General features: G+C 41.9%; 1 protein-coding gene across 3 annotated transcripts in view; it reads left to right on the top strand.

The window, feature by feature from the left end:
• Window positions 1–27955, top strand: part of LOC145350924 (serine/threonine-protein kinase VRK1-like) — a 103018-nt gene that overhangs the window by 5485 nt on the left and 69578 nt on the right. For all 3 annotated transcript variants that reach the window (XM_080200396.1, XM_080200397.1, XM_080200395.1), the window contains exons 2-8: window positions 2790–2930; window positions 6865–6920; window positions 10684–10753; window positions 11106–11193; window positions 11289–11397; window positions 13949–14041; window positions 27262–27394. In XM_080200396.1, the coding sequence (XP_080056522.1) occupies window positions 2792–2930; window positions 6865–6920; window positions 10684–10753; window positions 11106–11193; window positions 11289–11397; window positions 13949–14041; window positions 27262–27394 (688 nt within the window). In that variant the 5' untranslated portion in view covers window positions 2790–2791. The remainder of the gene's footprint in view (window positions 1–2789; window positions 2931–6864; window positions 6921–10683; window positions 10754–11105; window positions 11194–11288; window positions 11398–13948; window positions 14042–27261; window positions 27395–27955) is intronic.

The following is a 27955-nucleotide window of genomic DNA, read 5'->3' as shown; positions in this document are numbered from 1 at the left end:
AGGACGGTCGTGGAGTGGGTGTTGTTGCCTATCCTTATTGATTGTGGTCTGTGAGTTAAGAAGTTCAGGATCCAATTGCAGAGGGAGATGCCGAGGCCCAGGCCACAGAGTTTGGAGATGAGTTTTGTGGGAATAATAGTGTTGAAGGCTGAGCTGTAGTCAATAAATAGGATTCTCACGTCCAGGTCCTTGTTATCTAGGTGTTCCAGGGTTGAGTGCAAGACCAGGGAAATGGCGTCCGCAATGGACCTGTTGCGCTGGAAATTAAGTCACTCTCCTGTTATGGAGAGAAGAGACTGACTTGCTGAATCACTTTGAAATGTAGCTTTGGTGGTGAATAGGAAAAGTTAGCGGACAATAAAATTAACAAATGATGTAGTGCTGTGGAATGTGAATGAGGAGAGACATTTCTGAATGTAATTAGGAAATTGCAAGGAGACTAGCAGGGTACATCTTAAGGAGAGCTCGAAATATTATGGAAGGAAGATTTCAAGGAAAAGGAGAATGAGAAAGAGGGTATCAATGTTGGATGTTTTGAAAACTGAAAGAAATTATTGGAAAATGAGAAAACTGGCACACTTGCCTTCATAGGTCAGAGCATTGAATACAGCAGTTGGGATGTTATGTTACAACTGTACCAGACGTTGGTAAGGCCACATTTGGAGTGCTGCATACAATTCTGACTAGTCTGCTACAGGAAGGATGTTGCTAAACTTGAAAGGGTGCAATAAAGGTTTGCAAAGATGTTACCGGAACCGGAAAGTTTGAATTACGACGGAAACTGGATAGACTGGGACTTTTTCCCTAGAGCAAGTGAGGATGAAGGGTAAACTTGTAAAATTTTATAAAATCATGAGGGGCATAGATAAGATGAATGGCCAAGATCTTTTCCCCAGGATAGGGGAATCCAAAACTAGGGCACATGGATTGAAGGTGAGAGGGGAAAGATTTAAAAGGGACCTAAGGGGCAGCTTTTTCACAGAGAGGGTGGTGAGTATATGGAATGAGCTGCCAGAGGATGTGGTAGAGGAGAGTACAGTTACAACATTTGAAATGCATTTGGACAGGTACATGGATAGGAAAGTTTTAGAAGGATATGGACTAAATGCGGGCAAATAGGACTATTTCAGTTTGGGAAACCTGCAAATGAGTTGGGCCTGTTTCTGTGTTGTATATCTCTATGACTTGGAGACTGTGGGGTCCAAGGACTTATTTTTGGGCAGAGCACATGTGATTGGACAGCACAGTGGTTAGCACTGCTGCCTCACAGCGCCAAGGACCTGTGTTCAACTCTGGCCTCGGGTCACTATCTGTGTGGAGCTTGCACATTCTTCCCCTGTTTGCATGGGTTTCCTCTGGGTGCTTCGGTTTCCTCCTACAATCCAAAGATGTGCGAATGAGGTTGACTAGCCATGCTAAATTTACCCTAGTGTCAGGGTAATGGGGCCTGGGTGGGATTTTGGTCAGTGCAGACATGATGGGCCAGATGGCCTCCTTCTGCACTGTAGGGATTTTGTGTTGAAGCCAATTGCACTGTCCATATCCCGACCCAGGCTGTGCATTTCTTCAAGGACCAGAATTGAACACAGGTCCTTGGTGTTGTGAGGCAGCAGTGCTAACCACTGTGCTGCCTAATCACATGTGCTCGGCCCAAAAATAAGTCCTTGGCCCACAGTTATCTCCAAGTCATAGAGACTTACAACACAGAAACAGGCCAGGAATTAAACTGGGGTTTTTTCTGTGAAACATTATTTTCCTAGATATATGTAAAAGCAACAAGCTTATCAGAATGACCATTAGCAATCGTTTGATTCAACTTAACATAAGAATGTGACCTATTGCTAAATTTCAGAATGCCGTACATAGGTTTACAATAAGGATTTATTTGGTCAATGTACACTCTGATCAGAAACTCACCAGTCGAAATCGGTGCTTTAAGATCGGGCTAAAATGGCCGATGAATGGAAAAGTAATAGTGCTTGTCTCTGATCTCAATGATAGCTACCTACAGAGATTTAGTGATATCTGTTTGCTGACTTCCTCTTTGCTGAGAGCAGTTTATATCTGGCTTCAAGTCAAGGGGATCTCCAGGCAGCCAGCAGCAGTGATGTTGGCAAATAAGATCACCAGCCAATCACACTGAAATATTCTCTCACTGCAAAGTAGGAAATTAAAAGCATTGGGTCCCTTTTACTTGAAATGTAAATTTCAGGTCATGAAAGATATGATTATGATTGGATTAAGATAGAAAGTAAACAAAAGTTTAAAAAGTGACTATTTTTTATAAAAATGTGATTCATATATTAGAGAAATTTTCCACAAATATAAAATCAGTGAAAATATTTAGTTGTAATTATGAAGTTAACGCACTTTTACAAAATCCCAGTTACATCGCATTGAACTAGATCTTTTACAATGAGCTCAACCACATAAACGTGAAAGTTTGTCAATTTACTGGTTGTTGAGGGATTACACAGGTTGGAGCCTCCACAGTGCATCCTTTGGCAGAATTAGAATCACTGACAGCACCAGGATTTCCGCATGTTTTAAGCATGTGCAGACTTCCAAAGTTGCTATCGGTTTTGGAGAAGAAAGGACAACAAACATCAACAGTTTTGCTCTCGTTACCATCTCCGAATTTGAATCATTATGTGTCTGCGATCACCACTACTATCAGCCGATCGTGATCAATTGACTTTATGTTGGAAAAGTTAAATGGAAGGAATGCAGACTGGTGTGCATTTTAAGCTTTCATATAGAGAAGTAAAACTCATCTTGCTTTTTGATAGGTATGATGCCACCCAAAGGCAACACCAGACGTAAGCTTCCTAATCCTCTCCCTGAGGGCTTGATCCTGACGGATTCTGAGAAGAAGCAGTGGAAACTTGGGAAAATTATTGGTAAAGGTGGATTTGGGCTGATACATTTGGGTAAGGAAACAATGAACTGTTGCATAATGATTTATTTGTTGACAAAGCCAAGGCTTTTAAAGGTCTTTTATCTAAAGCTCATTATTAGTATATCCATTAACTAATTGTTGATTTGCACCAAAAAGCAAATTGAGGGTGTTAGAACCACGTGTCAGGAGATTTGGAATTCTCAATGGCAGGTCATCATTTTTAAAAAACTCCATCCATCCTAATATTTCAGTGAATCTGTATTTTTGGTTTTATTTATGTAAGTTGCAAGAGTATTTGCATTTTGTTCTCTTATTGAAAGCAATAGAAGTAAGAGGAGTCCAGAGTTAGGGGACACTGTTTTAAAATTAGGGGTTGCCCTCGAGAGGCCGAATGGCCTACATCTCCAATTTTGTACCTTCATATGTTAAGATGAAAGCAAGTGACATTCTGTACAGTGCAAGGCACATTTTTTCTCTCTCATGTTGTCATTACTAGTCTATAGCTGTGTGTGAGGCACATCCTTTATTAATTTGAATATTAGTTTATTACTTCATCTATACAATCCATATGACCAATGCCATCACTTTAGCAATTAGAAACTGCCCACAAGTTTAAATGTAAGTGAATAAATTCAGTTCAGAATAATATACGATGTCATGCATCAGACCAAAAAATGGAGAGGAAAATTTATTCATTCATAATCAATAACTGAAATATTATCCATATATGTTTTTATGACTAGAGTGAAATTCATTGGAGTTAAAGAGCCATGTTATTTAATAGTCACCGAGTGAAATTAAATCATCATAATGTTTTGGACAACTATGCTGTCACTTTCTCACTGAAGAACCCCATTAGTTGTGACCAAAATAGCTCTAAATCGTTGCTGATTCCAAGAGGCAAAGAATTCAATAAAGTCTCAATCAGCTGTAAGAAATACATTATAAATTAATTGTTGCATCTTCCTCCTGTGTGGTCATTCTTCCGCTATGGCTGGTGAATGTAGCTTTTGTCTCTGATAATGTTCGGTATTGCATGGTTATTTTGAGTCAGCTGGGAATGGCCAAAGATTGAGGAATTTCAGGTGCCTGTTACATGAACAGCAAATTCTTGCGCTGGTTTAAGAGACATTCTGCTGAAAGCTGGTCCTGAATACACAATCTTGAATTGGATTAATAACCACAGTTAGTTAGCATTGATTGTGCTTTGAGGAGGCTCTTCAAATGAAACTCTGATGCAGAGGCATAGTGCCTCTTAGGCACCTTTTCAAAAGTTTTTAAATTTTAGAGAATGTTTATTCTACTAAGAAATTGGCTAGTACACGCAAATGAAATGGTCTGTAGTCTTTTTAAAATTCATTTTCCAACTCATTAACATCTGTTATTTAAAATCTGTTTACTCGTGTAGGACAAGACGCATTAAAAAAGCTGTTTTTTTTGTGATAATTTTTAGCTGAATTAATAAAATTGCATCAGGTTACCACTCATACATTTTTTTAATGCAAAGAGAAAAATGAACAATTCCATTCTAAAACTCTGCTTTATTGCACTGGGTTATTGGAGGATTTGCATTTGGAACTGCAAATTATTTTGAACAGGAACTTAAAACCAGAAGTTTATTTCAGAAAACCAGAAGAGGTTTCAGTGCCATTTGGGCCTGGATTGCTGCCTGCACCCATATAGGAAACTCTGTCCCACTGTGTTTAGTTTAGGGTTGCCTCCCTATTGTAGGAGGGACAGGCAGACCTTGAATATGGTTCCATTGACATCTTAATTGAACTAACTGCAATATCATCAAAGTTTTAAAAAGGAAGAAATGTACAGGCAGTCCTCGGACTTAAGATACTATTGTTCCCTGAAAAATGCATCTTAACTTAAAATGTTAAACATTGGAAACTTATTTTTCCGTAAGAGCAATGTTAATAAATTGGGGATTGTTTCTTTTCACCAAAATAATCCAGAATTTTGTACTCAATTAATTATAAAAAAAGTAATATAGCAATAAATTAATATCAAATGTAATTTTTAAGAAAACATTGTGGAACATAACAGTTCACCAATGCTAACCACTACGTCACTGTGTTGGCCCATAACTCAAGTCTTTGAGGGCTGTCTGTTTTTACTTGAGAAATAAGGATAGTAAAGGGTGTAGAGAAAAGGAGAGAAGTAAGATAACCAATGGGCTCTACTAAGATAGAGCAGACTCATTGGATTAAATAACCTACTTTGATTCTGTTCTTGTTATGGTTCATATTCGGACGTAATTGAAATGCGTGACGTGGTTCCAGTTTTATTTTTACAATTACCACTATCAACACTACATTTAATGACTGAGATATACAGTAATAACTAGATTAGTTACAAGTTCTGATCTGATTGTAGATGGATTCCTTTCTCATTGTTTTCAAGCATGCCTTTTAGCATTTGGGATTGAAGAACATGGGCATAATTGTCTCAAAAAAATTCTAAGTGTCACAAAAGTCTGAAAACCAGAGAGTTTCACTCCTTTTTTTTCAGTGAGTTACCCCAAGTCATGTTTTATGGCATGAGGGAGTTTCACGCTGGTGATGGGATGGAGGAGACACCTCGCTGGCTGCAAACTTCTAGGCAGGTGCCCCGATCTCCCATAAACTATGTACGAGTCCACAAAGTGTATAGGATATCTGTCAATTACCCCCTCCCCCACCTACCATTCCCAAAAGCTCCTCCTGATTGCCCCCACCCCCCGATCACCAGTCCAACCACTAACCCCCACCCCCTGATGCAAATTTCCCCCCTTCTCTCCCCCTGTTCTCATCTTCACCGCGACTCCACCTTCCTTTGACGCCCTGCCCTTTTAGATCCTGGGAACTGTTGAGCTAGCAAGGGGCATTACCTGCCCACCCCCAACCATCAGGGGCTCCTCAATGGCCTCCAGCCCCACCAGCACGGCCACCACATCAGGTCCCCATCAGTGGGGACTAGCTGTGACCCTCACCAGCGAGAACCTCCACTGCAACGTCAGAAATCTAAATGATAAAAGCGTCTGGAACTTGCTAAAGAGATTTAAATAATGCGATGAGTACGATCGTGTCACAGAAAATAGCCCAGGAAGATCACGACCAGATGCCAGGGTGATTTGGATTTTTTTCTCCCCTAAAATTTCCCATCCAATTGTAGTACTCAACCAGCGGGGCGGGAAAATCATATCCCATGCTTTTTTTGCCCTGTTAAATGGTGATGAGGTCAGTTGTTACTTTACCACAAGCATCTTGACTGAGATTAACTAACTCAGCACTGACCAGGGACTCGTTTTGGAATTTCCCGACATTGTTTGATTGCATCTTCATAATATATTTTTGAGGGAACTCCCTAGTCTGCTAACATTGCCCACTTTCTGTGGAGCGAGCACACTAGAGTGGAACATTTCTTGCAGCATGTCATTGTAATGCTTCACAAAGCATCATTAAAAAATAGGGTGGCGCGGTGGCACAGTGGTTAGCCCTTCTGCCTCATAGCTCCAGGTACCTGGGTTCGATTCCTAGCTCGGGTCACTGTCTGTGTGGAGTTTGCACATTCTCCCTGTATCTGCGTAGGTTTCCTCCAGGTGCTCTGGTTTCCTCCAAAGATGTGCGGATTAGGTGCATTAGCCATGTTCAATTGACCCTTGCTGTCCTGTGATGCATAGGTTAGAGAGATTAGTGGATGAATATGTGGGCTATGGGGATCGGGCGTAAGTGGGATTGTTATCAGTGCAGGTTCAATGTCGTCCTTCTGCACTGTCGGGTTTTTATGATTTCTATCATTCTACAAAGGTGAATTGGGCAAATTTGACTTCTGGACCAAGCATGAAAAAACTGACAGTGGGTTGTTAGTTCACTGTTAACCTTCAATTGGCAGTTCAGTGATGATATCATATACCAATAATTACTACTTAGTTTGATTCTGACTCTGTTTTACCTTGATGCTTTCTAAATTATTTCTAGCATCTCGTGCGACAGAGAAAGATGTTGGGGATGATGCAATGCATGTCATTAAAGTAGTAAGTACTTTCAGAAATCTTTACCTTACAATTCAGTTGAAATTGTAATCAATAGCAAAGCTTTGATTTATGTAGTGCCTTTTTTGTAATACGATGTCCCGCATGCTTTATAGGAGTATGATATGATAAGGAATCATTTATGGAGGTATAAGGTTAGAGGACCAAAAACCTGGTCAAAGAAGTCGGTTTGAAGTAATGTCTTAAAAGTGGAAAGAGAGGTTGAGGTGTATAGGAGACTATCCCAAGCATTGCAGGGTATCCCAGAGCTTAGGATCGAGGCAGCTAAGGTTCTGTCACTAACAGTGCAGTGGTTAAAATCAGGGGTGCTCAAGAGACCAGAATTAGAAGAGCGCAGATATTTCGGAGAGTTGTGGGGCTGGATGAGATTGCTGATATTAAGTGGGGCAAGGTCATGCAGGACTTCAAAACAAGGATGAGAATCTTAACATGAAGATGGTGTTTGACCAGGAGTTAATGGGGTCAGGGTCAGTGAGTACAGGGGTGATAGGTATTTGGTACAAGACATGGACAGTGGAGTTTTGAATAACCTCAAGTTTACAGAGGGTTGAATTTAGAAGACGGGATGCATTGGAATAGTCAAGTCTAGAGATTGCAAAGGCAACCTTTAGAGGGTTTCAGCAGCAAGTGAGCTGAGATGGGTAAAGTCAGGTGATTCTGATCGATAAGGGAATTAAGGGATATGGAGAGCAGGCGGGTAAGTGGAACTGATCCACTTCAGATCAGCCATGATCTTATTGAATGGCGGGGCAGGCTCGAAGGGCTAGATGGCCTACTCCTGCACCTATTTCTTATGTTGTTATGCTTCTCCTGATGTTCCAGTAAATTATATATTCACAGTTTCTTTTCTCTCTTTTCATTGCTCAAATGCCTGATGAGTTTATTTTCACTTCTCAAAAGTTTTTATATCCCCATACTGGTATATTGGCTGGAATTGTATACAGAACTCCAGATGTGGGGGGACAGATCCCTGTTTCATTTAGGCTCACTTTTATCCCAGTAATTTATGATCTATCCCCATTAATATATACCACAGGGCCTTATTTGTCTCTTTACTGTTGAATTAGGCTGTGCTTATAATTCCATGAACTATCCATCAGTACTTTCAGCTTCTTATGTGCTGCTCCTTGTGTTCAACTCCAATTTGTTTTATAGTCTAGCTGAATATTCCCCGATTCTTGCTTTTCATGTTAAACACCATTTAGTTATTATTAACACAAATATCTATTCTTTTTAATTTCCTTTAGAATTTACTCAGCATTTTTCTTTTATTTGGAATCCCTTTTTAGATAACAGTAAACTTAGCTTGATTTCAAATCATTTGTGAGAGATATAAACTATGTTGGCCCTAACACTAATGTTTGAGGCACCTGGCTTATTACTGTCTTGCAACTTGATTCCACAATTATCACAGATGAAACCCAATTCTACCTCTTTCCAATCTCTCAACTCTTCACTGCTTCAATGTTATCAGACAGCTTGTCTGGAATCCAACTTGGGATGAGCAAAGATTAATTTCTATTTAATAACGGAGAGACCAAAGCCGTCACCTTCAGCCTCTGGTACAAATTCCACACCATATATGATTCCACATCACATTCCACATCATATATTCTACATGGGCGGCACAGTGGTTAGCACTATTTCCTCACAGCGCGGGACCAGGGTTTGATTCTTGGCTTGGGTCGCTGTCTGTGTGAGTCTGCGTGTTCTCTCCGTGTCTGCATTGGTTTCCTCCAAGCATTCCAGTATCCTCCCATAGTCCAAAAGATTTGCTGGTTAGGTGCATTGGCCATAGTGAATACTCCCTCAGTGTACCCGAACAGGTATCAGAGTGTGGTGACTAGGGGATATTCATTGTAACTTCATTGCAGCATTGCCAGCCTACTTATGACACTAAAAAAACTTTAAGTCTGATTTAATCTCCTCCTTTGACTGCTGTCACAGGCTGACCCAGACTGAGGCAATCTGGTCACTCTGTTTGAACATTAATTGACATTCTAATCTCACAATCTCCTGCATCCACAAAGTCCATGTACCTACACACTGTAAAATTACTCACCCCTGTCCTAGCTACTCTTGTGTCTTTGCCACATCCAGATTCAGCTGCTCCAAGATTCTCTTGGCTAGTTTGCTAACTTCCACCCAAAGTTCCCACCAAGCTGCACAGGCATGTGGTCACACTGCAGCCCTAAAGGCACCATGCAAGCTTTGTCCTTCAATAAGTAATGAACAGCCAAGCAAAGGAAATTTAAAGAGACCATGCATGAAAGAACTGGCCCATACAACTAAATTGGAAAGGGAACATTATCTCCACGCTTTTTAAACTTCAGCTTATCCAAAACTCTGCTGTCCAATTTGTCATTTACCTATTTCCTGTCTGACCAATATTGCATCAAGTCCCCTAACACTTAAATTTAAAATTCTTACCTTTGGCTTTAAATCTCTCCATGGCTTTGCACTTCTGGCTCCACAACCCTCCTTGATTTCACCATTTCTGGACTTAAACCTCTTGATTAAACCCCTTCCTTCCCCATACCATTTGTAGCTATGCTTACAGTCTCATTAGCTTCACACTTTGAAATTTACTCCCTGTATTCCAAGACCCATCACAGTCCAATTCTTTGAATGCATGGAATCCTTACAGTGCAGAAGGAGGCCATTTGGCCCATCAAGTCTGTACTGACCTAAGCCTCCACCCCCCCCCCCCCCCCCCCCCATCTTGGTAACCGTTGCATTTTCCATGGCTAACCCCCCTAACCTACACATCTTTGACTACTAAGGGACAATTTAGCACAGCCAATCCACTTAACCTGCACATCTTTGGAATGAGGGAGGAAACCGGAGCACTCGGGGAAATCTCGGCAAGCTCAGGAGAATATGCAGACTCTACACAAATGGTTGCCAAAGGCCGGAATCGAGCCCAGGTCCCTGGCACTATGAGGCAGCAGTGCTAACCACTGTACTACCCTATGACCAAGTTTTTGATCACTGTTTCTAAAATATCATCCTTTGGGTCAACATCTGTTTTGCCATGTGCTCTGTGATGCACCTTGAGAAATTTTTGCCCCCGCACTTCACCATTTTGCAGAGAATTGTGGAATTTAGTGTTATGGTTTGGCATACTAACAAGTGAAGGGCAAATAGTAGAAAAGAAGAGAAAATCTGGAGTTGAGTTGCTCTCCCTTATCCAGTGACAATATTACAGGTGCAGCACAGACAGTGTTTGTAGGCTTGGGTCAAGCTGCCCACTCTCATTAATCACCGTCACCTGACCATGCAATGAATGATCATTCCAAGTGTCATTGTATTCCTCCAATATCTTATCCAAGTAATTATTTTTGTTTGTATGTGAACCTAGACAATAAAAGCTATCAGACTACTGTTGCATCAATCACAGCTAAATCAGATCCTGTCTTGATTGATAAGTGTACTTTTCAACAGGAGTGGTTAGATTGAATTTGGAAGTGTGATGGTTTTAAACTAGGGACACTGAAGCCAGTTGATGGGCCAGGGCAGCTACCTCAATAGGCACATTGGCTTGAACTTTGGGAGCTTCCTAGTTTGTATAGCTCGGAACAACTTGATATAATGCTCACTGGGCCACAAGCAGAACCAGCTCATGGATGGATATGTTTGTTACTACTTCATGTAATAGAGAGAGAGAGCCATATGCTTATTTGATGCTAATTCTGTTACTTTTCTGTATGAATGCTCAATTATAAAAGGTAATTCTTGTTTTCAGGAGCACCAGGATAATGGACCCTTGTTCACGGAGCTGAAATTTTATCAGAGAGCAGCGAAATCTGAGCACAGTAGGTACACAGGATGTAGTGTATGCTAATTGCACATTTTATTTGTGGGACTGTACTTGTATGAATGAGTAGAAATTTAAGTACACTGTGATGCCTTTGTACATAGTAATTATATATTTTTTTTAAATTAGTGCTGCAGTATGTTCAGGGCTAAAGTCTGCATATCATCATCTTCTTTATCCTGTAGCATATGAATGAGGAAAATAATTACTGGAACATAATTACAGTGCTTCATTTTAGATAACAGGATTAAACAGGAAACTGCAAAGGACTAAGCTAATATTTCGTCTGCTTACCTAAAGGAAACACTGATATTGTAATAATTTTTTTTGTTTGTATATTCCTGTATCAGTAAATAAGTGGATGAAGAGCCACCAGTTGAGTTTTTTGGGAATTCCTGCTTACTGGGGATCAGGGTTGGCTGAATACAATGGGAAAAGGTGAGAAAATTCTACTAATGTCAATCCGTCCTAGGTCAGTCCCTTTTCTCTGAAATGATGATGTGGTTTTTACCCTTTTATCTTCTCCCGTACAGCTACAGATTCATGGTTTTAGACAGACTCGGTGTGGATTTGCAAAAGGTGCTGGAAGCAAGTCGAAACCAGCTGAGTAAAACAACTGTTATGAAAATAGGCAGTCACTTGGTAAGCAGTTGGATACAAATGATAATTGTTTGCTGTCTTGTACCAATAGGAAGGAAGAATCACACTGAATTCTAGGTTTTCCTGCTACTATAAATGAACAAAATACCTTACTTCAAGGTGAGCAGCTGAGTAATTGAGACACACGAATCAGATGGGCAAGGATGGCTGCTAATATAACATGGTGGATGGGTTCCATTGTACGCCTTCCCCTACACGGCCCATTCTTTATTCCCCAATCAGCTGCAAAACTAAAACTGTTCTCAAATGATCCGTGGCCTAAGAAGGAAATGCATTACACAGGATTGTACTAAACGTATAAATTGAGTCTGATCCCTCTGTCTTCGCTGAGTTCTCTAATTCAGACTAGGCAGCAGTTCAGGTCTGAGAGTTGCCCTCATCACCCTGGGATCAAGAGGGAAAAATATCAGCCGGGGGCTCCAGTACTCATCATCTTCCAATAGCCTCAGCTGAAAAGTCAAAAGCTTTGAGGCGAGCATGGTAGTCTCATGGCCATGGTACTAGACTATAATCAAGAGCTTATAAATTGACTTTGGGAAAGTTATGAAATTCAACTCAATAAATCTGGATATTAGCAACAGAAAATGACAGTGAAAACTGCCAAATTGCTGCTAAAATTCAACTGATTCATGAAGAGCCTTCAGGGAAGGGAATCTTGCATCCCTGGCTGGTCAGAGCTGTATGTGACTCCAGTTCTGCACTATATGTTTTACTTTTAATGGCATTACTGCTCATGCCTTTAGGGTAAGGGAGGAATGCCTATATCTGCAAATCTTGGACGTTGTAAATTATAAGGAACATGGATGGACATTTTGAACCTGCAGTCACTGAATTGTATTTTAGGGTCATAGCAATAATGTGAAATGCTATTAATTATTTCTCCATGTAAGCTACAATGATGTTGCAAGTGTTTGGAAGCAATAGATCCTGCAAATCTGTTATGTCACAGTGTAATTGTGACAGTATTGCAATTTTTTTGAAATTAAAATCCATAAAACCTCTATGTGAGGGGGAAGTTAAAATAAAAACAGCTCGTTTAGAATTTTGTATGTTTGTTAATTCTGCAAAAAATTGTAATACTAGTGAAGGTTAAAGGCAGGATGTGGTGAATTACTGGGTGACACAGATCAGGAAATATGTTTATACTATTTACCTGTGCTGAGTTACTGTCAGCTAGGGTTGCAGAGTACATGTTATGCTGGTGCATCTTTGACATAGCTTACATCTGCTGAAAACAGTTCTGAAACACCTGCTCGAGATACAGTTATCTAAAGGCTGGGTAAATTCTGGTCTAGGTTTGGGCATCATTAATCCACTCAGTGAACACTCTGTGTATGGGTTTTTGCATGCGAAGAATAGCCTTTGAGAAGCATCAGATGGCCAACAAAATCCATGAAACCACACATCAATATGATTCACTAAGTTTTATTGCACTTTTCCAATGCTTGGAAGTGCGGAAATATTCCCGTTTAAATGTTACACTGCTAAGGACCAGATCAAAATGGCTCTGAGTACATAGGACAGATCCTGCACAAAAAACATGACAAATACGGTTCTTAAAGGCACAATATTATCAGAAGACATTGTAACTATTTTGGTTTTGTCTTGGATGTGACTAGTACAGTACCATCATGCTGAACTGCTAAATGTTAAACCATCTTAAGGTCTGTGATTATATTGACAACGATTTGCAAATGGTCTCCAATTCAGATTTCAATCTGTGATTAGAGAAAGAATGATAAATATAGATGGAATTCTTCCATCCAGGACTAAGTCCCATAGTGGAGGTAGGGATAAGCAGTGTGATCTGCTGTGGAGGGTGACTGGAAACCTTGCCGTACCTTCCATCCCCAGTGTAACTATAAATGCATCCAGATGGGTTTTGCACTGCCCTCTATGGTAGGGAGGACTTGATGGTGTGTGTCCCGCCCCCATATTGAAAAGGATCTTACATCACTGACTCACCATCGAAGAAAGAAGGTGGATCTCCAGAAATACTCTGAGGCTGGAGACAGCCTGATAGATACTCCCCCTCTCTCCCATCCCACTCGCTGCTGTGGGGTTCCAGCATTGTTGGTGTCTCCTATTCTGAACTCCAGAGGCAGCCCTTGGCCTTCTTCAGGTCATTCCCAATTTCTGCATGCCGCATTTGTTCGGATGTGTTCAGATTGGTGCATTTTCCCACTGACATTATAAGGAATTGGGTGTGAGGGGCCTTTTATCTGCATCTCATTAAGGGATGCAAATCAGTTTCACACCAGCGTCCAGTGGGATTCCTGATCCACCATGGTGGGCAGCACTGGAAGATCCCACTATAATTCCATGCAACATGAAACTGATCTCTTGGCCTCCCACCAAATTTGCAGCTGCTTGCCAATCATTGATCCTGCTGACAGGGGCATGGGAGAATGCCAGCCACTATATTTCAGTGTTCTGCTGTTTAAAGTAACGTTACGTTCTCATGCTACTTTTTTTTAAATAAAAGTTTCCTGTATTTTGCAAGCTCTCATTCACATTTTATTTATTTATACAGCTTAATGTTTTGGAGTTTATTCACGAACATGAATACATCCATGGTGACATCAAGTCAGCAAACCTACTTCTGGGCTTCAAAGATTACAAAGAGGTATTGTACACCCATCTCGCTGTTAATACAGTTATGCATGCTTGCTTTATTTAATGAACTAAAGGGGAAAGGTACAAGGTCATACAGAGCAATTGTATAAGGACAAAAGATGTATTGATGTGGCTGATTAGAGTCATAGAGGTTTTCAGCATGGAAACAGGCCCTTTGGCCCAACTTGCCCGTGCCGTCTGTTTTTGTAAAACCCCTAAGCTAATCCCAATTGCCCGCATTTGGCCCATATCCCTTTATACCCATCGTACCCATGTAACTATTTAAATGCTTTTTAAAAGACAAAATTGTACCCGCCTCTACTACTACCTCTGGCAGCTTGTTCCAGACACTCACCACCCTCCGTGTGAAAAAATTGCCCCTCTGGACACTTTTGTATCTCTCCCCTCTCACCTTAAACCTATGCCCTCTAGTTTTAGACTCCCCTACCTTTGGGAAAAGATATTGATTATCTACCTTGTCTATGTCCCTCATTATTTTATAGACCTCTATAAGGTCAACCCCCAGCCTCCTATGCTCGAGAGAAAAAGTCCCAGTTTTTTCAGCCTCTCCTTATAACGCAATCCATCAAGTCCCGGTAGCATCCTAGTAAATGTTTTCTGCATCGTTCTAGTTTAATAATATCCTTTTCATAATAGGGTGACCAGGATTGCACACAGTATTTCAAGTGTGGCCCTACCAATGTCTGAGGAATGATTTAGGAATCTCAACCTTACTTTCCAAATCTGTGGAAGCTGCTAGCCATGGTCATAGAACATTTGAATATGTCAGCTTTGCAATTGTTAGATTCTCATAGTATTTACCTCATAAATAAGTTGCAGATCTTGTTGTCGTGTTATATTGTGTACTATCACATCCTGAACTACTCAAATAACTTTAACTGGGGTATATAGTCTGTTGATAAGAACTGTTGAACCAGAGAGCAAAGGCAAAAGTGTTTGCAAACATTTTTTAAAAATTCATTCATGGGACATGGGTGTCACTGGCTGGCCAGCTTTTATTGCCCATGCCTAGTTGCCCTTGTACTGAATGGCTTACTAGGCCATTTCAGAGGGCAGTTGAGAGTCAACCACATTTCTGTGGCCCTGGAGCCACATGTAGGCCAGACCGGTAAGGACAGCATATTTCCTTCCCTAAAGGACATTTAGTGAACCATTAGGGTTTTTCTGACAATCAACAATGGTTTTGTGGTCATCATAGAAACATAGAACATTACAGCACAGTACAGGCCCTTTGGCCCTCAGTGTTGTGCCAGGTTATGTCCAATCCCAAGATCAAGCTATCCCCTCCCTATAATTCTGAAGTGCTTCATGAGCCTATCTAATAACTGCTTGAAAGTTCCTAAAGTGTCTGACTCCACTATCACAGCAGGCAGTGCGTTCCACACCCCAACCACTCTCTGAGTGAAGAATCTACCTTGGACATCCCTCCTATATCTCCCACCATGAACCTTATAGTTATGCCCCTTAGTAACAGCTACATCCACCGGAGGAAATAGTCTCTGCACGTCCGCTCTATCAATCCCTCTCACCACCTTATAAACCTCTATTAAGTCGCCTCTCATCCTCCCCCGCTCCAAAGAGAGAAGCCCCAGCTCTCTCAACCTTTCCTCATAAGATCTATCCTCCAAACCAGGCAGCATCCTGGTAAATCTCCTCTGCACTCCCTCCAATACTTCCACATCCTTCTTATAATGAGGTGACCAGAAGTGCACACAATATTCCAAATGTGGTCTCACCAACGTCCAGTATAGTTGCACCATAACCCCACGGCTTTTAAACTCAAACCCCCTGTTAATAAATGCTAACACACTATAAGCCTTCTTCATGGCTCTATCCACTTGAGTGGCAATCTTCAGAGTTCTGTGGATATGAACCCCAAGATCTCTCTGTTCCTCCACATTCCTTCGAACCCTGCCGTTGACCCTGTAATCTGCATTCAAGTTTGTCCTACCGAAATGAATTACCTCACACTTATCAGGGTTAAACTCCATCTGCCACTTTTCGGCCCAGCTCTGCATCCTATCAATGTCTCTTTGCAGCCTGCAAGAGCCCTCCACCTCATCCATTACTCCACCAATCTTGGTGCCGTCAGCAAATTTACTAACCCACCCTTCAGCCCCCTCTTCCAAGTCATTGATAAATATCACAAAAAGCAGAGGACCCAGCACTGATACCTGTGATACACCGCTGGTAATGGGCCTCCAGTCTGGAAATTTTCCCCCCACCACCCTCTGTCTTCTATGATACAGCCAGTTACTTATCCAATTGGCCAAATTTCCTTCTATCCCACACCTCCTTTTCTTCTTTTTTTTTTGTGTAAATGCATGGGGTTACGCATGGGAGTGGGTAAGATCTTTCAGATAGTTGGTGCAGCCTCAATGGGCTGAATGGCCTCCTTCTGCACTGTAGGCATTCTATGGCTCTCTCTTCATGAGCCTACCACGGGGAACCTTATCAAATGCCTTACTAAAATCCATGTAAATGACATCAACTGCTCTACCGTCGTCCACACACTTAGTTACTCCCTCAAAGAATTCAATCAAATTTGTGAGGCAGGACTTACCCCTGACAAAACCGTGCTGACTATCCCAGATTAAACTGAATCTTTCCAAATGGTCATAAATCCTATTTCTCAGGACCCTTTCCATTAGCTTACCGAAGTAAGACTAACTGGCCTATAATTACCAGGGTCGTTCCTATTTCCTTTCTTGAAGAGAGGAACAACATTCGCCACTCTCCAGTCCTCTGGCACAATCTCTGTAGACAGTGAGGACCCAAAGATCAAAGCTAAAGGCTCCGCAATCTCATCCCTTGAATCCCAAAGTATCCTCGGATACATCCCATTTGGCCCAGGGGACTTATCCACCCTCAGGTTTTTCAAAATTGCTAATGTGTCTTCCCTCAGAACATCTACCTCCTCCATCCTATCAGCCTGTATCACACACTCCTCCTCAAAGACATGGCCCTTCTCCTTAGTGAACACTGAAGAAAAGTATTCATTCAACGCCTCACCTATCTCTTCTGACTCCATGCACAAGTTCCCACTGCTATCCTTGACAGGCCCTAACCTCACCCTGGTCATTCTTTTATTTCTCACATAAGAGTAAAAAGCCTTGGGATTTTCTTTTATCTGACCCGCCAAGGACTTCTCATGCCCACTCCTAGCTCTCCTAAGCCCTTTCTTTAACTCATTCCTAGCTACCTTGTAATATTCAAGCGACCCAACTGAACCTTGTTGTCCATGAACCAAGTCGCCCATGATAACTACCCTGTGACCTCCACACCTATCCATAATCTGCTTTGCCGTTTCCTCCTCCACATCTTTATTACTATTTGTGGCCCTATGGAAAACTCCAAACAACATGACCGATCCTTTCCTATTTCTAACTTCAGCCCATATTACCTCAGTAGGCAGATTGCCCTCAATGTCTTTCAGCAGCCATTAGACTATCCTTGATTAACAATGCTACTCCTCCACCTCTTTTACCGCCTTCCGTACTCTTACTGAAACATCTATACCCCGGAACTGCCAACAACCATTCTTGTCCCTGTTCTAACCATGTCTCTGTAATGGCCACAATATCATAGTCCCAAGTACCAATCCACACTCCAAGTTCACCTACCTTATTCCTGATGCTCCTTGCATTGAAGTAGATACACTTCAATCCACCATCCTGTCTGGCTGTACACAGCTGTGATCTTGGTACCTTCCTCAGTACCTCGCGATCCTCAACACTGGACTACAGCTTTTGGACTACATCTCATTATCCCAACCCCCTGACAAATTAGTTTAAACCTCCCCCCACCCCCGAAGAGCCAACGTAGATTTCCCTCCCAGGATATTGGTGCCTTCTGGTTCAGGTGCAAACTGTCCTGTTTGTACAGGTCCCACCTTCCCCAGAATGTGCTCCAATTACCCAAGTAAATGAAATCTTCTTTCCTATACCATCCCTGCAGCCACATGTTAATCTGTACTCTCTCCCTGTTCCTCAATTCACTAGCACATAGCACTGGCAACAAACCAAAGATGACAACATGCTTCGTTCTAGCTCTCAGCTTCCAGCCTAGCTCCCTAAATTCCTGTTTTAAATCCCCATCCTTCATTCTACCTACATTTTTGGTACCAATGTGCACCACGACCTGTGACTGATCCTCCTCCCCCTTAAGAATCTTGAAAACACGGTCCGAGACATCACGGACTCTTGCACCGGGAGGCAGCATACCATCTGTGAGTCTCTTTTGCTATTGCAGAACCTCCTATCTGTCCCTCTAACCATCATGTCCCCAATTACTATTGCTCTCATGCTCTCCTCCCTTCCCTTCTGAGGCACAGGGACAGACTTAGTGATGGAAGTCCGGTCACGCTGGCTTACCACTGGTAGGTCATCCCCCTCAACAGAATCCAACACAGAATACTTGTTGCTGAGGGGAACAACCACACGCGATCCCCGCACTGACTGCTTCCTCCCAGTCCCTCTCACTGTCGCCATCTATTTTCATTTTTTGGAGACTCCAAATCCCTGAAGCTCTTATCTACAATCACCTCTGTCTCCCGAATGATCTGAAATTCATCCAGTTCCAGCTCCAGTTCCCTAACGTGGTTTTTGAGGAACTGGAGATGAGTTCACTTCCCAGAGGTGAAATCAGTAGGGACACTAATGGCATCCCTCTCCTCAAACATCCTGCAGGAGGAACATTGCACTGTCTTTACTGCCATTCCCTCTAGATAAAAAGAAAGATAGATCTTGCCTGATTTTCCTCACCCCCTTCGATTAGAGGAATAAGTGAAAAAAGGAAAACACTTAACTGCTCTCTCTCCAAGCCTTTTTTTTTTAAGGTTAGAGGAAGGGGGAGAGGGGAGACTCCAGAAGTCTAGAGTCTCGGGTTTCCTCTCCATTCAAATTCACTGGGGAAAAAAACCTTCCCAGGGGTCACTGGGGCCTACTTCTGGTTACGGTCAGTAGACTCTTAGTTTCAGATATTATACTTGAAGCAACGTAAAAAAGCAAGAATCCTACCAACATGAAATACAGACTATTTTAATTATCAGAAGCCGTTCTATAATTTGTCGATAAAGTGATTGAGCAATGCTGCCAGAAAATTGAAGAGATATTGCAGTCTAACGTATCACGTTTTTCAATCATACTTTAAAAGTATAATTTTTGACTGTCAAAGTGTACATACAAATGTTTAACAATGTCATATTACATACTGGCTTGTAATACTTTTAAATGACCATCACATCATTTAAAATAAATGCTGGTAGGTTAATGGCACCTAAAATAAAATGCTGAGGAAATTTGTGCCGACATGTGAAATACTCTGATCAAAGAAGTAAGTCTCAATGTTATATAACTAGTTTTGGTGAACCTGCATTGAGAAAGAAATTGTGGAGCATTTTTGCTCTTGGTAGCATGCATACTGACAGGAAAAGCAAACCTGGAGGGAAGGGATGGGTGGGATGTAGGGAGAGATGGTGAAGGGGAGGTAGCCTAGATTAAAAGTCAGGGCTATTGACCCCAACAGAACTGAGGAGGATGCTGGGTATGGAGGTAGGCAAAAGGCCTGCCTCGGGGCTTCCCTCCTGTCCATCAACTCTCACAACCCCCTCCCCAACACTTCCAATTTCTCATCCATGCCACTTCATGCTACCCACCAAATCTCATGGCCCCATGCCAAATTATTCTTCTCAACCCCTGAGTGGCCTCATGTGCTTATGCCAAGTTATGTCTCCCACCCATACACCTCATGGCCCTTTATAACCCCTATGCCAACTCATACCAATCCATACACATCCTAACCATTACCCTTTGCCCTTAGTCTACCCTGCTAACTCACCTAGTATCTGACATGGGCAGACATCATGCAGAAATGAGATTAAACAAAGTTCTAAGTGCCCTTTGCAGACTAAACTATATTAAACACTCATTCATAAAAACTAATTTACTACATTTATATTCCTTCAGCCAGATAAAGCTTCATAAGAAACACTTCATTCAAGTGCACAATCCCTAATAACAACATTGTAATTTATTGTTTCACGTCGAGGAGGCTGTAACCACTTGTAGCTGTCAATCAAACTGTGAAATATCAGGCACCTCACTATGATAATGGATGGTTATGAAATCAGTAGTGCAATGCCAGTCAAGTAAAGAGAATCCTCAGCCTTATGTCATCAGAGTGAAATAGCAAGTGTTAATTTTCTTTTGACACTCCAGATTTTTTTTTCATAATTTTAAAGGACAGGAACTTTTAAGTGCCTTGACACCCTTTGACAGGTATTTTTGCCTGTTTCCCTTGATAGTTTTGACAGGCTTATTTGCCAGATCCGTTTGACAGGTTCTCTTGACATTTGATATGGACAGGTCTATTGACAGTTCCAATGAGCTTCACAGTAATGAGTGTATGCACCTTCTCCGCACATTTATGTCAACTAAACTTGACTTCCATCAAGTGGCATCTTACCTCTGTCAAAGAGCATCATACTTCCCCTAAAGGTGTACTGTGACTAGACCCAAAGGGGTGTCTTATCTTTCCAAAGATTCAGTTCTTTGGCAATTGCATTATTTTCACCACGATGGAGAGATTCTCCTTTGTAGTGAAAACCTGAACCTAAGCCTATGGTAATGTAAGATGTATTGGAAATTCCTTTCAACACTTTGGTCAGCATTGTGACCTAAAGTAGTTCAGTGAACTTCCTTTGGGTACCACTCAAAGAACTAGTGTCTACACCAACATCCAATTGCATCATTGCAGAAAACTGATGGCAAGGGATTTTATCTGTTGCTATAGTGAGTGTCCCTTGTCACCTGAAGATAAGGAGACCACAAGCTCTGTCAGCATCAAACAAGGCCTGCATTTGTTAATCCTGGTTATTGTATGAATGACATTGTTGGATGGTTGAAATTTCACACTGCTGCTCAAGCTGTATTTCTGGGTTCTTTCAGTGGTGGAGGTATAATTGAATTTGACTTGATTGTGGTTGATGTTTTAAATTTAAGGAGGATGATTCAATGAATTAAAAAACTTTAAAGTTAACAGTTCAAAAACTATATGACTCTGAACTTCCAGGCCCAAGGCACAATCAAAGTGGATTTCCAAATCAGGGGCTGAAAAATGAAGTGAGACCCTCACCTCCACTACTAATGTCTTAATCCCCAATGAAGTCATTGGGCAGGATTTTTTTCAATAATGTGGCAGTCTCAATGTTGTAACAATGTGCCACTGATACTTTCTCTCTTTCTCTTTTCCATTTCCCACATAATTACAATTAAAATTTGAAGGAGTGCATACAAAACACATGAGATTCAGCCAGGAAGAAGCTTTTCAATAATGGAACGGCTGTCAGCTGATGTTGTAGCATATAGGATGAGCTACAAAAAAATCTCCTGGTGAAACAGGGTGGCTCTGCATCTCAGCCACAGCTTTCCTGTCCAATTGCATTATCATTGTCAATAACACTTGAGTGCAAAGGTGGCTCGTGTGTTTTTCAAATATTTCACATCATGTTGGTTTTACTTTATTCGTGTGTTGAGACTAGCTCAGTCAGCGAGCTGAATGTACTGGCAAGTCTCATGGTTGACATGCACTGATGATTAGGGGAACTGGAGAAATGCTCTTTATTGTTTCTTCCACACTGTTGTGTTTTTTATTGCATGTCTTTGTAAGTGTCCAGTGCAGTACTCACCACTCTGCAGGACATGGCTGAACTTGAAGGCTTAGCTGTCACTCATTTCTCTGCATTTTGAAGGATATTGTCCAAGATCACTTTCAACGAGGACAACTGAAATATTGTAGGTGAACTCAAAACTCTTAACATAGAACATTACAGCGCAGTACAGGCCCTTCGGCCCTCGATGGTTCCACTGGTCAGCGCAACAATCTAATGACCCTCTAACCTAAACTATTCCTATATTATCTATATGCCTATCCAATGACCATTTGAATGCCCTTAAAGTTGGCGAGTCCACTACTGCTGCAGGCAGGGAATTCCACGCCCTTACTACCCTCTGAGTAAAGAATTTACTTCTGACATCTGTCCTATATTTATCACCTCTCAATTTAAAGCTATGCCCCCTTGTGTTAGCCATCACCACCCGAGGAAAAAGGCTCTCGCTGTCTACCCTATCTAATCCTCTGATTATCTTGTATGCCTCAATTAAGTCACCTCTTAACCTTCTTTGCTCTAATGAGAACAACTTCAAGTCCCTCAGCCTTTCCTCATACGACCTTCCCACCATACCAGGCAACATCCTCGTAAATCTCCCCTGCACCCTTTCCAATAATTCCACATATTTCCTATAATGCGGCGACCAGAACTGTACACGATACTCCAAGTGCAGCCGTACCAGAGTTTGGTACAACTGCAACATGATCTCATAGCTCCGAAACTCAATCCCTCTACCAATAAAAGCTAACACACCGTACGCCTTCTTAACAACCCAATCAACCTGGGACTCAGCCAGCTCAGTCTTGGAAATGGGCACACATTTGGACAGTACTGACATCACTATTTTGACTCCTTATTTTCTCAGCTTCCCTGATTGACACATCACCCCTTCCCCATCACACCCAGGATGCCAGTCCCTCTTACTTCACTCATACATTCCCTCATCCTTGCCACTCCTGAGCCTCCAGGCAAACTTCCATTCTCCTTTTCCCATCCCATGGAGTGATTGAGTTATACAAAGCAAACCACTGACCTGATACATACCTACACAAAGTTGTCTGGTGTAATCCCCCTTTAAACGATGGTGAACCAGGTGTAAACACGGTAAGAAATCCTCACAACACCAGGTTAAAGTCCAACAGGTTCATTTGGTAGCAAATGCCACTAGCTTTCGGTGCTCTGCCCCTTCATCAGGTGAGTGAAGTGATTACAAACATGGCATATAAAGACACACACTCAGTTTACAGAATACTGATTAGAATGCGAGTCTTTATAGTTAATCAAGTCTTAAAGGTGCAGACAATGTGAGCGGAGATAGCATTAAGCATAGATTAAAGAGATGTGTATTGTCTCCAGACAGGATGGTAAGTGAGATTTTGCAAGCCCAGGCAATACATGGGGGTTACAGATAGTGTGACATGAACCCAAGATCCCTGTTGAGGCTGTCCTTGTGTGCAGAACTTGGCTATCAGTCTCTCTTCAGTGACTCTGCGCTGTCGTGTGTCGCGAAGGCCGCCTTGGAGAATGCTTACCCAAAGATCAGAGGCCCAATGCCTGTGACCGCTGAAGTGTTCGCCAACAGAGTTCTAACCCTGAGCTTATATCTTTCTCCAATTTATCACATGATTCTTGTCAGCCATTGACATTCTCTGGAGATTTTTATTAAAAACTGTTCCACGGTAAATGAATATTCATGGATGCAAATATATTGCAAGTACAAATCTGCCGCAAACCAATATAATGCTTGACACGCCGCAAACCTGCCATTAACTTTACCTCTGCATCTTGACCCACCATTCAAAATTTGGAAGGCAAAATTTTGCATCCCGCCTAACTAAATCACCCCTCAGAGCACATTTCCTGCTCTTGTGGGCTCTGTAATTCTTCCCCATTATGCTGTCTCGCTCATTCTCCCTCATCCTGCTCCATTAAGTTGAAAGCACACACACTTGAAAGGATTTGGCAGGCAATGGTTTAGCCACACCATATGAAGCACTGATGTGAGTTTCTAAAACAGTTCTCTCTACCAGCATTGTTCTGGAATGCAAAGATAACTTTAGGCTTCTTATCTCTATTGCAAACTGTCTACTTATATCCCCTCCCCTGTCTCTACCACTCTCATTCCAACAATAAGTGCGTGGATCTCATGGACCTTGTCACTGAGATTAAAACCATCCAATTAGCTGCCTCTTCTGTATCTTTCCTTTCTACACGTTTACCCTTCAAAGTTCCTTTGAATTTGCCCCCTGTCCTAACCCTGAGCTTATGACACCAAGATTGGGGGAACGGCAAATTGTGCGGAGGGTGTGGAGAGTCTGCAGAAGGATCTAGATAGGCTGGGCGAATGGGCCAGGAAATGGCAAATGGAATTTAATGTTGGCAAGTGTGAGGTGGTCCACTTTGGTAGGAAGAATGGTAGGAAGGACTATTACTTACGTGGTGAAAAACTGCAGCAGGCGACGGTGCAGAGGGACCTCGGGGTCCTTGTGCATGAGTCGCAAAAACCCAGCTTGCAGGTGCAGCAGGTGGTCAGGAAGGCGAATGGGATGCTGGCCTTCATAGCGAGGGGGATTGAATATAAAAGTAGGGAGGTCTTGCTGCGGCTGTATAGGGCATTGGTGAGGCCGCAGCTGGAGTACTGTGTGCAGTTTTGGGCGCCGCACCTGCGCAAAGATATTTTGGCCTTGGAGGGAGTGCAGAGGAGGTTTACTAGGCTGATACCGGAGTTGAGGGGGTTGAGCTATGAGGAGAGGCTGAATAAACTAGGCTTGTACTCGTTAGAGTTTAGAAGAATGAGGGGAGATCTCATTGAGACGTATAAGATGATGAATGGGATGGATAGGATAGAGGTGGAGAGACTCTTCCCGCTCAAAAAAAGACAGTAGGACTAGGGGGCATAGCCTCAAGATAAAGGGGGGGTGGTTTAGAACGGAGTTGAGGAGGAACTTCTTCACTCAAAGGGTGGTGAATCTCTGGAATTCTCTGCCCGTTGAAGTGGTGGAGGCTGCCTCGCTAAATATTTTTAAGACGCGGGTTGATGGGTTTTTGATAAGAGAGGGGATTAAGGGTTATGGGGAGAGGGCGGGAAAGTGGAACTGAGCCACGACAGATCAGCCATGATCTTATTGAATGGCGGGGCAGGCTCGAAGGGCTAGATGGCCTACTCCTGCTCCTATTTCTTATGTTCTTATTTCTTTCTCCACTTTATCTCCAACGCTCCCATGCCCTCTCTGAGGTCATCTTGCTCAAAAGATCCACTTCCTGATCCCACAAACCCATCCTGCAGAAATTGAACTTAACAGGCTCAGTTGCAGTCAACATGCTGAGTTTCCCAATTCCAATTCTATTTCCACATCTAGAGTGGTTCACTAAGGCAGACTTTCATCTGCTTCTATAGCTAATTTCTGGACCAGGTCACTAGTCTGGTGCCAGGAGTTTATAGCTTGAAGGGTACCACTCCACATCAAGCATAGCTGACCAGGAGCCATCTTACCACCAGCCATGGGAGTGTTTGGAAAGATTTGCCAGTCAGCACTCAATCTGTTTGGCCATGTTATACCATCAAGTATGTTATGTCAAAGTCAGCATGGATCAATGCTTGGGAATTCCTCTCTGCCACAGCAGAATCCCTTTAAAACTCTAACCTTTATACCCCTTTTCTAAGGTGGACCTGGGATTCATTATTCACGATTCTATTGCTCTAAAGAGGTTCCTTTAGATACATAGGTGCCTAATAGTATGTTCAGTTCTTTGTTCAAACCATGGGGAGAAGCCCATAGTTTCAATGCCCTTTTAACATGCTGAGGATAGTTTTCCATATCTCATTCTATGCTGTTTCCCTAACTGGTTTTACAAACTGTCCCTAAGATCAAACTTACTGTTCAATCAACAACCCAATTGTTCACTGTTGTATACTATCAGTTACTTCAGTATAGTGTTAACCATAGGCCGGCTATCCAGTCTCCCTCTTCAACTGTCTTAACAAACATTTACTACAGAATGATTCATTATATTTACAAAAATATCTCCTATTCTTCTATACACCATGGTTAATTCTGCATTTTATCAAACAGCTTTGATGGACAAGGTTACTTCTGATCTTTTGATTTGATTTATTATTGTTGCATGTATTAGCATATGGTGAAAAGAATTGTTCCTTTGTGCTATACCGACAAAGCATGCTGTTCATAGAGAACGAAACAAGATAGTGCAGAATGTAGTGTTATAGTCATAGTTGGAGTGTAGTGAAAGATCAACTTTAACGTGTGGTAGGTCCTTTCAAAAAATCTGATGGCAGCAGGAAAGAAGCTTCTTGAGTCAGTTAGTATGTGACCTCAAACTTTTGTATCTTTTTCCCGATGGAAAAAGGTGGAAGAGAAAATGTCTGGAGTGGTTGGGGTCCTTAGTTATGCTGCCTGCTTTGCTGAGGCAGCGGGAAGTGTAGACAGAGTCAATGGATGGGAGGTTGGTTTGCATGATGGATCGGGCTACATTCACAACCCTCCTGGTCACAAAGGTAAAAGCAAATCACTGCAGATGCTGGAATCTGGACCAAAACATAAAATTCTGGAAAATCTGAGCAGTTCTGGAAGCATCTGTGGCAAGAGAATAGAGCTAATGCTTTGACTCTAGATGACCCTTCTTCAGAACTCTGAATAATCCAGACTCAACGTTAGCTCTGTTCTCACTTCTCAGTTGCTATCAGATCTGCTGAGATTTTCCAGCATTTTCTGTTTCTGTTTGTGTTCCCATCCTGGCCCTGTCTTAGTTGATATTATTCAGTTTTCTCTATTTGGGCATTGTCCCTCTTTCCTTAAATCTCCTATCATCATCTCTCACCTCAAAAAAAACCCCCATGACCCCACTGTCCTCATCAATCTCCCTTTCATCTCCAAAGTCCTGGAACATATTGTCACCTCCCAAACCCGTACTCACCTTCTCTAAAACACCATATTTGAATCCCTCCAATCAAGTTTCTGCCCCTGTTTGTGTTTAAACTGATCACTAATCTGCAAATTGGTATCACAACACATTGGTCTAGGAAAATGTTATAATGATTGGATACTAGATTTAGACCATGATTCGTCACTTAATGAGTTTCCCTCTCACTTATAACATCAGGGCGACATGGTGGCACAGTGATTCGCATCGCTGCCTCACATTGCCAGGGACCCGGGTTCAATTCCTGGCTTGGATCACTGTCTATGCAGAGTTTACATGTCTTTCTTGCATCTGCGTGGGTTTATTCTGGGTTCCTCCCATAGTCCAAAAGATGTGCTGGTTAGGTGGATTGGCCATGCAAAATTCTCCCTCGGTGTATTCACAGTAACTTCATTGCAAGTGTAACGTTAATGTGTTGTTAACATAAGCCTACTTGTGACAATAATAAATAAACTTTTAAAAAAAATTGGGAAGGATGAACAAAGCAGGAAACAGAGATTTGATTTTAGAGTCTGTAATTCTTATGTAGAAAGTGACAGGATAACAATATTGTTTTCAAAATGACATCCTTTTGATCTTATCCCTTTTAAATATTACAGATTTATCTAGCAGATTATGGTCTCGCCTTCAGATACCATCCGAATGGAACTCACAAGCAGTATAAGGAGGATCCCAAGAAAAGCCACAATGGGACAATTGAATTTACTAGTATAGATGCTCACAAAGGTGTAGGTAAGGATGATATCCATTTGGTTATTGTTACAATTAGTGCTGCAGACTGATAGTTTGGGGCAGAATTTATATTATGTGACTTGTGACCTGACACTTTAATCAACCAGCCCAGCTCCAGTGGTTACACTGGAGCCTGGTTTACCAAAGCTTATAGCTGACCCAGCAGGAAGTGGTGCCATCCATATAATACAGTGCTGTAGTCCTCCAGTAAAGCAGCTTTATAATGTTGTAAATAATGTAATTGTCATATCTGATAGCATAATTTGGAAAGTAGAATTGAATTTGATTTGCTTGCTTCCAAATTCAGTTGCATCATTTTAGCCCTTCTGTCCAGCCTGTCAGCTAGAGATTGATTTTCAAAGTTTTGCTACTGTAAATCATTTTGAAAACCTGGGAGTAAGAAACATATACGTTCAAAAAGGCATGCTTCAGTAGAATAAGGGGTGAACTAAAATAAGTTTAACTGTGAGCAGTGAATGATGTCTCAGCCCAGGGGGAGTGGAATAGTTTTTTGAAATACTATATTGAAAATGCAAGATGCGAACCCAAGAAAAAAAGTAC

This window comes from Carcharhinus amblyrhynchos, chromosome 12 (assembly GCF_965287045.1).
Source record: "Carcharhinus amblyrhynchos chromosome 12, sCarAmb.v2.hapA, whole genome shotgun sequence".
Classification (NCBI taxonomy): domain Eukaryota; kingdom Metazoa; phylum Chordata; class Chondrichthyes; order Carcharhiniformes; family Carcharhinidae; genus Carcharhinus; species Carcharhinus amblyrhynchos.
Note: the sequence above shows the minus strand (reverse complement) of the source record. Positions and strands in the feature narration are given on the sequence as shown.